Here is a 14489-nt window from a genome sequence, read left to right as displayed (position 1 = left end):
TTTGTTGCACCATATCATTACTGGAGTTGAATGTTGACATAATTTACTTATATACTGTAAAGATATTAAATTTTTTGTAAAAATTTCACTTTAAAAAACAAATTTTTTTAAAGTGGGCGTGTTCGTGCTCCGGTTTTGCTAATTATATTTAGCACACATATAGTAATAGGAGTAACGTTCCTGCCAAATTTCATCATGATATCTTCAACGACTGCCAAATTACAGCTTGCAAAACTTCTAAATTACCTTCTTTTAAAAGTGGGCGGTGCCACGTCTATTGTCCAAAATTTTACTTATTTTCAATTCTGCGTCATAAGTAAAACTCACCTACCAAGTTTCATCGCTTTATCCGTCTTTGGTAATGAATTATCGCACTTTTTCGGGTTTTCGAAGTTTTCTATATCGAAAAAGTGGGCGTGGTTATAGTCCGATATCGTTCATTTTAAATAACGATCTGAGATGAGTGCTCAGGAACCTACATACCAAATTTCATCAAGATACCTCAAAATTTACTCAAGTTATCGTGTTAACGGACGGAGGGACGGACGGACGGACATGGCTCAATCAAATTTTTTTTCGATACTGATGATTTTGATATATGGAAGTCTATATCTATCTCGATTCCTTTATACCTGTACAACCAACCGTTATGCCATCAAAGTTAATATACTCTGTGAGCTCTGCTCAACTGAGTATAATAAAAAAAAAATATTTTTCCGCCAACAAATTTGCAGCTTAGAAAAACGGAACTACGATCGAAATGCAGAATACACGAACGATTCGAAGTTGGATCGAAAGAGGTTGGAACACAGAATACCAAAATTGCCAAAACGAAAAAATTCCAATCCAAGTCGAAATACAGAATGGGGCTGATTATAATCGTATACACATTTTTTCTCTTGCTTTCATTTTCGTTTCCCTTAAAGCTTACTGTAAAACAAAATTACGAGCCCTCCAAATACCTTACGTACGTGCCAGCAATAAATTTGATTTTACCTGCCTCTTTCTTGCCACTTGGATGGATGCGTTGGCTGTGCTGTGTGCTTGTGCGATGTTGGCGCGTACAATGAGCACGTGTTTGGATGCGATGACTGGTGGAATGGCGCGAATTTTCATTTTGGGTAAGTGCAAAAACTAAAAGTATGTGATTGGAATTGTAGTCAATTTTTTGGCAACACTGTAACCAACAACAAGTTGATTGATTTTATTAATTTAAAATTATTGCATAATTCTAGGCCGAAATTCATCAGAAAATGAACCTTGGCCGGATGTGTTGGGTGTTGCGGTTGTCTTATTAGTGACCGGCATGTTTATGTTTGGCTTGGAAGTAAGTGAATTTAAATGAAATTTCATTAATTTAATTATTTTTTAATCAGAATTTTTAATTCAAGCTTTGTATCAAAGTAAAAAGAAAGAAAATTGTCGGCTTTTTTCTTCCATGTTAAAGATAAATTGGCGGCCACCGTGGTGTGATGGTAGCGTGCTCCGCCTATCACACCGTATGCCCTGGGTTCAACTCCCGGGCAAAGCAATATAAAAATTTTAGAAATAAGATTTTTCAATTAGAAGAAAATTTTTTTAAGCGGGGTCGCCCCTCGGCAGTGTCTGGCAAGCGCTCCGATTGTATTTCTGGCATGAAAAAGCTCTCAGTGAAAACTCATCTGCCTTGCAGATGCCGTTCGGAGTCGGCATAAAACATGTAGGTCCCGTCCGGCCAATTTGTAGGGAAAAATCAAGAGGAGCACGACGCAAATTGGAAGAGAAGCTCGGCCTTAGATCTCTTCGGAGGTTATCGCGCCTTACATTTTAAAGATTAATGGGACAAATTTGATGTTCTCCTCCGGCTGCGCTTTTTCTTCAAAGAGTCCTGGGACAAGCAAATGATTGACCCAGCTTAGACACTTGTAGGCTTTCTCTTCACATGTAAACAGCGTGTGAGCATTGCCCTATAAGAAGATTCAGCAGAAACCAAAGCCGACTTGGGGGTAAGGTATAAAAATTGGTGGTCAGGCACTAAAACTTTAAGCCAAGGATGTTGGGGCGAATATATGCATCTATTGAGCATCTTTAAAAGTGGAATCAACAAGGCTAAAGCACGGAGAATGGTCACTTAGTAGTGAAGAAGCGCATCCAAACCTTGAAAAACATTTCCAATTGAGAGGTGATTCAAAGAGATGGAAAAAAACATCTTCCCTCCAAGTACAGAATAACCATTGCTAAGGTTGGTTACAAGTGTCAAAATATACACATTTTTCAAGTTTAAATCGAAAAGTCCAGATGGGATATCCCCTTCATAGTTGCAGATGGCAGGCAGAACGATTGTAGCATCGCTAGAGATAATCCTTGACGGGTGCATAAAGCACTAAACCATATGCTTTACTCTTGAAGAACTTCTCATGTAGTCCTCGTAACACAGGCGTGGAAAATCAGTAATCTGCAATCCAAAGACTTGAGGCCCATAAGTTCAGCATGTTTTCTTTTTCTTAAAAGCCTAAAGGTAAAGCTCTTCTATTCAGCACAACAACCTAACACTAAAGCAAAATCGGCCGCATTTCCATAGGAGGGTATGAACACAGAAAAAGCTAGGCCCTCAAATAATATCTCGTAAAGGGTTATAATGGACTGTCTGAAGTCGACTGAAGTGCATCCAGACTTAACAAATTAGATCGATTGTATGCTGAGCTGAAGAAAGATTGGAAATATTGCATGCAGCCCTACCTTGTTTTGATACCAGATTTCGCCATGCCAGCAATCTAAGGATCATTTTCGAAATATACCTAACTAAAACTTTTTATATTTCCAGAGGGAGAATTCCACAGATTTAAATGGGATGATATACCTATTCAAGACTTAGAATCCATGCCCTTTTCATGTACGGCTACAAGTTCAAGGGTAATGTGTGATGTGGTATCTATTCTGAAGGTCTTGTAATCTTCTTCTAGAGTACAGGGCCGCTGAGCTATTGTAGTATTTTTTGGGCGGAATTAAGAGCCTGAAAGCAGGCCGCTCGATGTGTGCTATCTAAGAGTCTCATATCAAGGGCTATTTACTCTAGCAGTCAAACAACATAGATCGCCCCTATAGACAGCAATACCTTATAGAAAAAAGCAATAATTTACAGGTTGCAATAGTGATTCCTGTGGTGTCTTCAAACTAACGAGGAAGGCTACTGTACGAACAGAAGTTAATTAATTAGTGACATATCACCTCCTCCAAATGCGTGTAAATACTGGCTCATTTGTTTTCACCAAGAAAGTTATGGTCACATGGTCAGGAGAAACCACATATGAGTTGCACTGAAAAACTTGTCTCCTCATAACTGAAAAGAACGATCTGGGGTTCTTATAAATCTTAATCGTCTCTTCCTTGGTGCTTTGATTGGGGTATTAATACGCCAGATACAACGTGTGGGTACCAAAAGGGGATAAATAGTATTGAGCCAACCGGCATAGTTCTACCCCTCTGCTATGCTGAGGTAAAACCATTACAACCGAACCTTAGCTTCTCTTTTCCACTTTATTTAAACATATTCCTTAGAATCGTTAAGTAATGTTTTTTATGCAAAATACTTTTTATGTTGAATTTTAAAATTTTGTGGTGTGATGGTAGCGTGCTCCGCCTACTACACCGTATGCCCTGGGTTCACACCACGGGCAAAGCAACATCGAAATTTATAAATAAGGTTTTTCAATTAGAAGACAATTTTTCTAAGCGGAGTCGCCCCTCGGCAGTGTTTGGCAAGCGCTCCGAGTGTACTTATGCCATGAAAAGCTCTCAGTGAAAACTCATCTGCTTTGCAGATGCCGCTCGGAGTCGGCATGAAGCAAGCAGGTCACGTCCCCCAAATTTTTGGGGATAATTTAAAGGAATTGGAAGAGAAGCTCGGCCTTAAATGCCTCTGGAGATTATCGCGCGTTTCATTTATTTATTTATTTAAAGTCTAATTTTTTCAACGAACTTGCTCCCAGGGGAAAATGTATTACTGGTGTTTCTAATAAATAAAGAGATATAGGCCGAGCTTATCTTTAAATTGCTTTCTAAAGACTTAATTTGACAATAGGCATTTACTTGCGTTTGGAGTTTTTGCTTTCCTTAAATCTGGAAACGAAGCCGGCAATGTGAAAAAACACTATGGGCAGTATGCTCAAAAAGTAAGCATTTTCATAGACTCAATTTCATCAGTAAATTACCTATATTTTACTCAGTATACCGCGCGAAGGAATGGTTGCTTTTAATGCATGATACCCAAAAGACAATGCCGACATATATAGGAATATTTTTCTCAGGAGTCATATGTACTTAACCTGAATTTTCTCAAAAAGCAGAAGCAATATATTACATCAATTTTGTATCTCTATCAACAGAACTCAAGAGTCTTCACCATGGTCATGCTGGTAGCTTTGATGGTGATATCTATATTTACTGGTGTTTTGACAGCATGGACGGTCGATTTGCAAGAGTGGACTCGATATTATTTTCGACCGAATGGGATAAGTAGTGTAAGTAGACTGATTTAATGTTAGCGGACTAAATCCGGTATACATCGGCTCATTACAGAGCTGACCAATGCCGAAGTTTTTGAGGAGCAAAGTGGCTATGCAGTGAAAGAAGTGAAATATGATCTAGAGCTTATCAATAATCGCAATGAGAGACCCGAACTCAGCTCACCTCACAGTAGAGCAATTAGCTGTGGCAATATGAATCAATGAATACGTAGTTAGGTGACTATGCAAGCGTCATCACCTGCAGCTTCCTGCGACATCTAGCAATAGATAATACCACAAATCACGGCTTCATTGTTTTCGAGGGCGTTTAGGTAGATAGATACTAATGCAGCAATTTAGGACGGCATCTAGTGTTACGTAGTTACAGCACAGCAGGCTCTTTGCTTCAGATTTTCCCTTTAGTTGTTCCTTTGACGAGAGCCGTGTGTTTGTGATTGCCATTATTATTAAGTATTTTTTATCTTAGAGTCGCTGTTACAAAATCACAGGGTCATGAATATTTTCCCACTGTGCACCTTACGGTGATTGGTTCGATGGGGGCGGCGACGATTTACTTGCTTAAAAATGCGAAGTAAAGTGAACGAAATCACGATACTGATTCTGAGAAATTTTTTGTGAGAATTGTAAGACGTCCTAGGATCAGCCATGGAATTGTCTTTAGAAAATTTATTCTTTGATTTCAAACTTTACAAAGTACAGAGCTCCTAGTTTTGTTTGCTAACTTACTAGTCCAATACTAGACTTCCATCAAAAGCAATTTTCTATCTTTCGATCATCGTGTGCCGATCGAGTAGCTATACCCGCCTGCTAATCTCCCTCGGTTGTAAAGAACTCAAGGGAAGTAGGGTTAAATTGGTGGTTGCCTTTGTAGTAATACTTTTGAACAAGGCAAATAGCGGAATCATGTCGGCGATCAGTAAGAAAGCTGAACGGTTGGGTGTAGAACGTCAAAAGAGTCTACGGGACTATCTGCACCGGTTGAGCTAAAATTAAATTCAAAACTCATCAATCCAATCCCACTATTATGATAGATACCAGTCGGGACCTTCTGATTATAAAACAAGGAAACGGCGTGTTACATTGCCATAAAACTTGATCAGCTAACCTCTGAAAAACACATACATGGCCCGATCGTATTCTGTTCAATGTAAGTAACTTCTATATCGCAACAAAAAGGATCTGCATTTATTTTTCACAGTCTCCCAAACAATATAGTTGATTTCTCTTTACCAATAGTAAGGATTTGAAGGACAAGGAGCTTATTCCGAATTTCACCGTCTCAGTGCCAACTTTACAATGGCCTACGGAGCGGACAAGTCTATATTTATGTGTCCTTCGAACTCAGCGAGCGCGTTTTAATCCGAGATCTTCGCTATCACGAGGCATTTTCGAATACCTCCCAGAACTAAAGAAAATTAGCATCTCAAATATTCTAACCCCTTGGGATTTGTTGTAGTGGGACGGTGTAGAATATTTTGCATTAATTAATTCACATGGTGTGTTGTCAAAACGGCGCATTAGAACAAACTGTAGTTAGATGGGATTTGCCACATAAACCAACCAACCAACCTCCCTCTGATGTCGATGGGGGTCTGGCATTCAATATCTTAATTAAACAATTAACTTGCAATAATGATTGCGATTTTCTTTGCTCTATTGTTTGCAGTTTGATGATAGGATAGGGTTTTAATTAACTGATGCAGTGTCGTGTTCAGTAAAGTGCTTAGTATGTGTAAATAAATCCCGTTGTTGTTGTTGTAGCAGTGCTAAATAAATCCCGTAATGAGGAGTAGTGATTGAAACAAATTGTGTAAAGTCATCTGAACGGTAAAACACCAAAGAAGAATGAATAATTAATGAGCTATGTAAGCATATTTCTCCCGCCGAGCCAAAACTTTACTGACGGCCTTGCATCTAGCTGGCTTCCATGTACACTAACTTTTTGAGGTTAGGCTATGTTCCCAAGTAAAGGATACCTATATTTTAGTAGCGAGAAAAGCTCATATCTCGTTTTCTTCAAAAAAATTACACGGTACGACTTAGAGAATAGCAAGAAGGGGTACATCCAGGGAGGTGCTCTCTTCGCCGTGCTTTCGGCTGCGGTTGTGAACAGCCTGCTTTAAAACCTACTGCATAAGTATTTGTAAAATTATCTTCTTAAACCCGAGCATGCAGTGTTAAACAGATAGGGGCAGTCACTACAGACTTCTGGACTCCGCTAGACACTTGCACACTGCGTCTGGACAGGTGGCTGACACCAACAGTTGCAAGGTGTTCATATCCTTCTGGTCAGTCAGCGGCCGTTGGTTTGTATGGAAGAGGTTGAATCATTCACTAACTTTATGCTCAGCTGTCTAGTCTTTGCGAGAACGATGTGATGCTTGGTCGGGATGCATTTAGCTCCCGATATCTTCATTGTTTGTAAGTTTATCTTTCCCACTCAGCGACTACAGAGCTAGGTGGGAGCTCTCCTCTGCTTTCAGAATAAAGGTGACTTTGACCGAATTCCAAGAATTGGGAAAATAGCCCGATTCCACGGTAGTCGCTGTATATAGAAGCTGCACCAGGTATCCCTGCAGCTGCACATCAACTATGCCATCATACTCTTTTAAATTTTAGGGCTTACTTAAACGAACTTCTCAGCAGCCGGACCATCGAGAAAGTGATTGTCATTGACAAACTTAAAGGATATATCCCGCTCTCGCTGAATAGCTATCAAATATCCCTCAACTGCCCAAAAATATCAGGCGTCCTCAAGAAATTTTTTTCAATCTCTCGGGCCTATAGCCCTCTGAAAGGGTTGCGCTAAAAAAAGCAGCTCACCTTTTGCGTTGGTATTCAAGCTGTCCCACACGACATAATGCGAGCAATCGTCGACTTCGACGTCAATTACTCCACCTGTTCTACTAGCTCTTGCGGCCCCGATACATCTTCATCAGCCAAATACGCCGAAGTTAGCCATGGCCTCCTATTCCCACTCTTTAAGCTAACAGTTGTGACTTAGTCATTACTGTAATAAGATTTCAGCCGCCCGTCCTCCACGGCTCATAGATCAGAACTATATCCACTCTGCATGCTAGGCATAGAAAACAATTGTTAAACCTTTTATAAAATACAATTTAGTACATTACTTTTTTCTCTCTTCACAGTTCCTCACAGCAGCAGCGCTACTTACCTTTACCTATCCTGGCGACTATCCGGCTCATCGTTCTGGCATTCAATGTTTGGCAGCATTTTCACATATTCTTTTGGCTTTTATTTCTTTGATGCTGACGGCTCTCAGTTACACAAGCCTAGTACATTATAGGTAATGAATAGAAATAAGCTTATATGGTAACAAATAGGCTAATCTAAGCAATTTGTTTATCAAACTAAAGGGCTGTGAGCGAGTATATTGCCATTCCAGTATTCACGATGCTCAACGAACATGACTTTCATCAACTTATTCCCGTAGCGGCCTGCTTGTTGATGCTATGCTCCTCAACCGCTTATTTGGATCTCTTTCCCGAGCTCTATGGTTTCATCGTACGTTTTGCTACCTCTGAGTGGAAATTGTTTTCGCGTCATATAAGCTATGAAAGCTCAGAGAGTGGAAATCCTGTATTGGCTATTTTTATTGGAGGTGAGTTTATTGTGATTTGGGTTTGATAATGAACTTGTTTGTGCTGATTGTGAAATTACAGGCAGCCTCTGCGCCATGTTCGCATTTGCATGTCCAATGCAAAATCTCAGCTATATACTGGCGGCTAGTCATCTCTGTGCGGGCCTCTTTAGATCGTTCTATTTATTGTACTCGCCCTATCGTCCACGATTCGCGCAACCTAGCAGTAAGTAGTCGATCCTTCAAATGAGAGTTATATTTAATTTCACTTCCCAATTTCAGATTCGAATTCCACACTTTCCTATAGCCGTCTTTCGACTGCACCAACTGCTTGCGTTAGTAGTTCGTCTTCGTATAGCCGCACAAAACGCAGCTTGTTGAATATTAGTTTACATAAACAAGCTGGTAGAATGAATCAAAAACCAAAGAAAGAGTTAGAGAAGGAGTGGCTTTTGTTGGGTGAGCCCACTTCGCCCTGTCCTGCGCGCGAGTCAAGAGATGTGGAATCTACGATTCTATCGGATAGTGAACCAGCGGTAAGAATTACGAAGTTTATCTGCAATTAAAATATAATTCCAACTTTGACATGCTTCCTTAAAGCCCTCCGATTTTGAGTATCCTGATAAATTTGAAAAGAGCGACTCAGATACTTCAACCGATATTGATGACATAGTTGATGAGTATCGACAGAAAATTAAGGTAATTAAAGTATTTTATAATTTTCAGCGTATTACTAACTTAATATTTTACTTTTATTCAAGGTCACAACGGCTGGTCCAACGGAACGTGTGTTGCGTGTGCCGTCGAGCAGATCTTGGCATTTTGCTTCATTCGGCATTATTTTAATTATTTCTAGCGTATTTTTGACTCACTTGGGTGTTGCGTTAAAGCAACCGTTTGCGATTTTCACTTACTGTTGCGGTTAGTATCTTTATCCACAACTTATAAACATTTTAACAGTAGATTCACGTGATCCCCGGTATTTTTCTGGGTAAATAATAAGCGAGGAAGTGAGTGATTTAGCTGTGCTTCGCCCCGTCCAAAGGTACAGTTACTCACAAGTTACTATCGATATCATCTAACGGATGTTCAAGAGAACTTGCAGGTTCAACAGGGTTGCATTGCAGGACATACATTGCGTATGTTATGGTTGATTCTGGATAAGTAAGAGTACTAGGAGTAGGAGTGGGAGTGGCGTGAGAATGGAACGGAGAAAAATGGAATAAATGAAGAACAGGAATAAGAAGGAGGAATAGAAGGAAATGTATTAAAGTAGTGGTCTATCCGACTCTTCACTAGGGTTCACCACCTGAGTATGTATGTCCAAGCCTATTTAAGTTCCTCGACGAGAAACGGGGGGTTGGACGACCTAGAAGGGTCATGGTATGATAGCGTGCTCCGCCGAAAATCCAGGGTTCAAGTCTGTAAACGCAAAAGTTGAGTACGTTGGGCAGGGTTCTACAAGTCTCTTCCGCATATGTGACAGCACTTATTCTCATGCCCTGTGTATAAAGCGGCAGTCGCGGAAGAGGGAAGGGGGAACAGTGAAATCAGGATCAGGCGGTGAGGATCGTGCTCAACTTTATTTCACCTTGCTGTTGATTCTGGCTGATGCCTCCCGCCGCTTTGTCCAGTAATTAGCGAGGTTGTTTGAGCGGCGCAGGTTGGATTCGTTTGAAAGGTAACTCGCATGCTGGCTTCCCTTGCCTTGGCGATGATATTTCTATAGTGCGGACGACGTGTTCCTTCGAGTTCAGCATTTAAAGAAGCCAGGCAAGGTGCTCACCGTAGTCTGCCTAATCTGGAAGCCACTGGGTATTAAAAGGTGATCGTATTACTCTTTTTTCCCCAATGCTTGAATATACTGACCTTAAAATAGAGTTGGTAGGAGTTGCATCGTTCCTCCACCCTGGTATCTGGAGCGGTGCATCCTTGGCTGCATTACAGCTTAGTCCAATAGCTCTCGCTCTTCTTTTTTTCAAGCAGTTTTCGTATGTTGGCCGCAGTGTCCGCGATTGGCATCACATTGTCGGCTTATATAAAGCCATTAATAAGGGTGTTTGTATCTGAGCCCTTCTTGGGCCAACGAGCGGTATAATGACCTCCAGGATCAGATCGCGCACTAAAGGTTTCGATGAAAATCCCTGACGTACTGCCACATGCATGTTTATGGGAGATGAGGTGCCCTCTGCCATCTTGAGCTGTTTCGTGATCAGTTGCCGTTCTACCTAATTGCGCTGCTAATTTTACCCGGTAAGCCATGTGCTTCAAGTACTTTAAATATCCTGGAGTGTGGTACGGAAGTGCGTTGGAGATTTGACCACGTGATCGAGGCTGTGTGTTTTTTGTTTTGTGTTCAAAGCACTCTTCAAATTCTAGGAAACCCATAGCCCTATTTGTTAACAGGTCAGCCAGTGTCGCGGAAAATCACTTCGGGACAATGCTACCAAAGGATATCAGCCTACCTCTTTCTCGTCGGGGTCTTTACTGTAGAATACATTACGACAGTCTTTCTCAAGGTATCTAGAAGCAGCCAGGGATCGAAAGTGCGGTTTTCGGCACATCTTCTAGTTTCTCCGAGATGTCAGCAATGATTCCATGCCATCAGCTAAATTTTAGGTTCGGAAAGAGGTATGGCAATGTGGTCTCAACTTGCCAAGTTTGCAGAGATATAATTTAAAACTTCCTAGGAAGATTAATTGTAATCCTTCCTTGAAAATAGAGCACAGTCCTAGTGTTGACCTAATAATTATTATCTTCTTATCTCATTTTCAGGCGTCACACTTATAAGTTCTATGATGTCGCTGCTTCCAAGTCACAGTGGTACCGTGATCAATGTTAATCCAGTACTTTGCTCTTCCTCACTTTTGCTTGGTGGGGTGCTATTTGGTGCCAGTTCGTATTATTCTTGGCCAGCGATATTGGTTTGGTTCATTGCTGGTATTATTATGGTTTTACGATGTGATAACTGGTGTTGTGGTTGTTTTAAACAAAGTGGTGGTAGTATACAAGAACAACCAATCCCTAGTGTTGCAGATAATACAAATGCTACAACAACAACAATACGTATACCACGTCCACCAAATAATGTTGTTACCATACCGACACGCGTCAATTTAAATAGATGACAATCACAGTCCTCGGGGAGCGATGATCTCTTCAACGAAGATTTAAATTTATGCGATTTCAAAGAGGATGGAAATGGTGATGATGACGATTGTTGGAGCGAGTGATAAAAAGCGGCTGGAAAAATTTGAGGTCAAAAGTCAGAAGTCTTATGAAAAATATACAATGATTGAATACTACAACCAAGTACCTAAATACCTATTACTTGCATAACCAGGCTCAGGCATGTCATAAGTCCAGTACACAGAAAATTGCTTCGGGAATACTTGTTTGGCTTGTATATTTGGGTTGGAGTTTTGCACATGGAACTCATGCTAGAGCTGAATTGAACTTTGAGAGTATTGTTGCGCCGTGCCTATATATTGGATTTGCCACATGTACTCCACTCTTCGAGTATGTTGCTTCTTGCTTGCCCGTCCAATAAGCTGAAAGAAGGAAACGTATTTTTATAAATAAATAAAAAAAAGTAAATAACCAAAGCCAAGATACCAAATAGCTTTTTACGATTACCAACCTTATTATTAAGTATTTTTAAGCTGAAACAAATTTGTAAGTACATATCACACACGTCGACCAAAAGAGCGGTCAACTCAAAAATCGCAATGTTAAAAGAAAGCAAAGACTTGCCCACATATTCCACTGCAGGTTTTAGTTTTACCAAGCCCTCTTTGGGTGAGTAGTGGAACTAATATTGAATTGAGTTTATAGATCGATAGGAGAATTGGAAAGGCCAGTAGTATACATAGTTTCAAAATTTCAGATTTTCAACTTGGCTCCCTATCGATCTAGGCGTGCCATATGTACTCAAGTACAATAGGGTGTAACGATAAAAAATATCGATGTTTTTTGATCGTACTCATAAAACGTACTATGATTTAAGGCATCTAATAAAATATTTTTAAAAGGTATTGATCTGGAGTAATTTAAAACTTAACCTTAAAAGTACAGTTTTTTAACTGTAAGTGGTATCTACTGAAGACAAAAAGAAGTACTTTCTGTCATACAAGAAAGAATCGGCGCATTTTGACTTCGTTATTATAGGCTTATTATCGAAAGCTGAGGCTTGCACTCAATTATTACAGCTGCAAAATAGAGCAGTCGCCACTGACGTCGTAATCAGTGATATTTTCCAAACTTCTGATGAGAATTTGCCTGAGATCTTTGGTAAGCTATGTAGAGTAGCACAACACAAAACACCCCCGCTGAGCGATGTACATATTTAGAATACGAAGCGGTAAAGAAAAACAGCAAAACAGCAAAACAGCAAAAGCGCGCCAATTATAGTCAAGCTGTTCTCTTCCAACGACCGAACTCAGCTCTTAAAGGCAATTTTGCACTGTATAAATCCCGTAAGAGGCCTCTCACACTCGCCGATATTGACATGCCAGGCTATGCAAATGTTCACTTACATGAGAACTTGAGTAAAGTGACACGCGAAGTCATGTCTTTTGCATCTGAGCTTTGGAGAAAAAATTGCTACGTATCACAGAGTCAGCGCCTTCTTATTGGGTTCTTAACGATTTATTATCGACGAGTTACAGATGTGTCATCGCTTTTATGTTGAAGTTTTATAGGTTTCTTTTTATAACAAACCGATGAGTCGTCGAAAATACGCCAAACCAAATTGATAACATTCCGCTTACAAACCGAAAACTTTTCGATAACAAATTGATTACTTTTTGATAACATGTAGATTGTTAATCGATTATTTTTAGTTAACAAACCGATAGCTTTTCGATGCCCTCACTAGGGTAGGCACCTTGTCGTTGGTGCGAGGGCTTAGCCGAACTCCATAGCGCCTGACTATGAGGCGGAGCTGTTTAGGACTGACATCTACGCCGTTTAGCCTCATAAGAGGGCGGCGGGATGTCAGTGACCAAGAACTGCCAACCCCCTAATCCAGGGTGTTATGCGGATCGTGCCTATTGGACGATTTGCAGCCAGGGGATAAATTCGACTGTATTCGAACGGAGCCTTCCCGATAACGGGCTACCTCGGGAAGTATTTATGGCCTTACCACAGTAAGGGGCGCTGCTGTAGCGGACAGTTCTTTCGCCGTATATAATACTGAACCGCTGAGCCCGCCTAAGAATTGTACAACGCTTGGGAGCAGTGGTCGACCCAACATAAGTGGAGATCGAGCGCTTGGAATGGCCCCATGAGGCGGTAGAAGTAGGTCGAAGGCAGTTGAAAAGGTTTGCTGCGAGAAACCCTCGGTTCTGCAACCGGTACGAGGAGGAAAAAGCGTCGAATGGCAAAATGAAGAGGCAACGTTCGGCGGAAGGCGACAAGCCTTCTTTCAAGAGGCAAAAAGGTCTCAGTCCTAGAGCCGCGAGGCAGGGCAGTCGCATAGACAAGACAAATAGGCCCAAAGCTGTAAGAGAGTTGGGTCCCAATAGCGAGGTAGCAACTACCTCGAAAGCTGCGAGTCAGAGAGAAGTTCCAACTACGGAAGTAGGAGATAAGCCAAAGGGAGATAACGCTAAGACTGAGGCTTTCTCGGAGGCGCTAAAGGGGGTTAACGCTAAGACTGAGGCTTTCTCGGAGGTGCCAAAGGGAGATAACACTAAGACTCCGGCTTTTCGTGAGAAGATGAGTGATGTGGCAAAGCAGTCACTGACTGTGGCGCTGGTTGATCATAGCAGTCCTTTCGGACAGATGTTTACTGAAAGGTGGAGATCTGTGGAAAGGGAGCTTATAAGCTTAATGCGTAAGATGATGCGGGAACAACCAAGTAAGCCCCTTCCAACCTTTGATTCGTGGGGATGATATAATGTTGTGAAGATGATAGCGTGCGACAACATCGCGAGCTTGCGGTGGCTGGAGGAAGGGGTTCCAAACCTCCAAAGACAAGGCACGAACGCGCGGTTTGAGGTGGTGGATAAAGCTCAAATCCCCACGGTACTTAAAGTTAAGGTATGGATACCATGCATGATGAAGTCGGAGGATACACTGCAACTTCTGAAGTATCAGAATCCGAACATACCGACACAGGATTGGAAGGTACTTACTGTATCTCCACCTACCGGGGATTGTCAGTTCTACATCTTCCAAATAAACAAACAGGCGGAGGATATTTTGTACACGCAGCTTGGCAAAATTTCCTTTGGCAATGGCAAAATTTACATGCGACTCAGGAAAAGAAGTCCCGAGGATAAAAACCCTAACACGAAAAGGACCTCAAAAGCCTAAGGGAAAAAAGACAGGTGGAGGTCCCCGACGACACAGCGAAGGTGTTAGAAGAGGACCAACCGCCT

General features: G+C 41.2%; 1 protein-coding gene across 10 annotated transcripts in view; it reads left to right on the top strand.

The window, feature by feature from the left end:
* tadr (torn and diminished rhabdomeres) overlaps positions 1 to 12140 on the top strand; it is an 88089-nt gene extending 75949 nt beyond the window's left edge. For all 10 annotated transcript variants that reach the window (XM_067766862.1, XM_067766869.1, XM_067766868.1 and 7 more), the window contains 10 exons: positions 927 to 1121; positions 1236 to 1327; positions 4365 to 4499; positions 7655 to 7812; positions 7883 to 8127; positions 8189 to 8332; positions 8389 to 8642; positions 8707 to 8805; positions 8868 to 9027; positions 10882 to 12140. In XM_067766862.1, coding sequence (XP_067622963.1) covers positions 927 to 1121; positions 1236 to 1327; positions 4365 to 4499; positions 7655 to 7812; positions 7883 to 8127; positions 8189 to 8332; positions 8389 to 8642; positions 8707 to 8805; positions 8868 to 9027; positions 10882 to 11234 — 1835 coding nt within the window. In that variant the 3' untranslated portion in view covers positions 11235 to 12140. The remainder of the gene's footprint in view (positions 1 to 926; positions 1122 to 1235; positions 1328 to 4364; positions 4500 to 7654; positions 7813 to 7882; positions 8128 to 8188; positions 8333 to 8388; positions 8643 to 8706; positions 8806 to 8867; positions 9028 to 10881) is intronic.
* The last annotated feature ends 2349 nt before the right edge of the window (positions 12141 to 14489 follow it).

This window comes from Eurosta solidaginis, chromosome 2 (genome assembly GCF_040869045.1).
Source record: "Eurosta solidaginis isolate ZX-2024a chromosome 2, ASM4086904v1, whole genome shotgun sequence".
Lineage (NCBI taxonomy): Eukaryota > Metazoa > Arthropoda > Insecta > Diptera > Tephritidae > Eurosta > Eurosta solidaginis.
The sequence above is the reverse complement of the archived record's forward strand: the minus strand, read 5'-3'. Positions and strand labels throughout refer to the sequence as shown.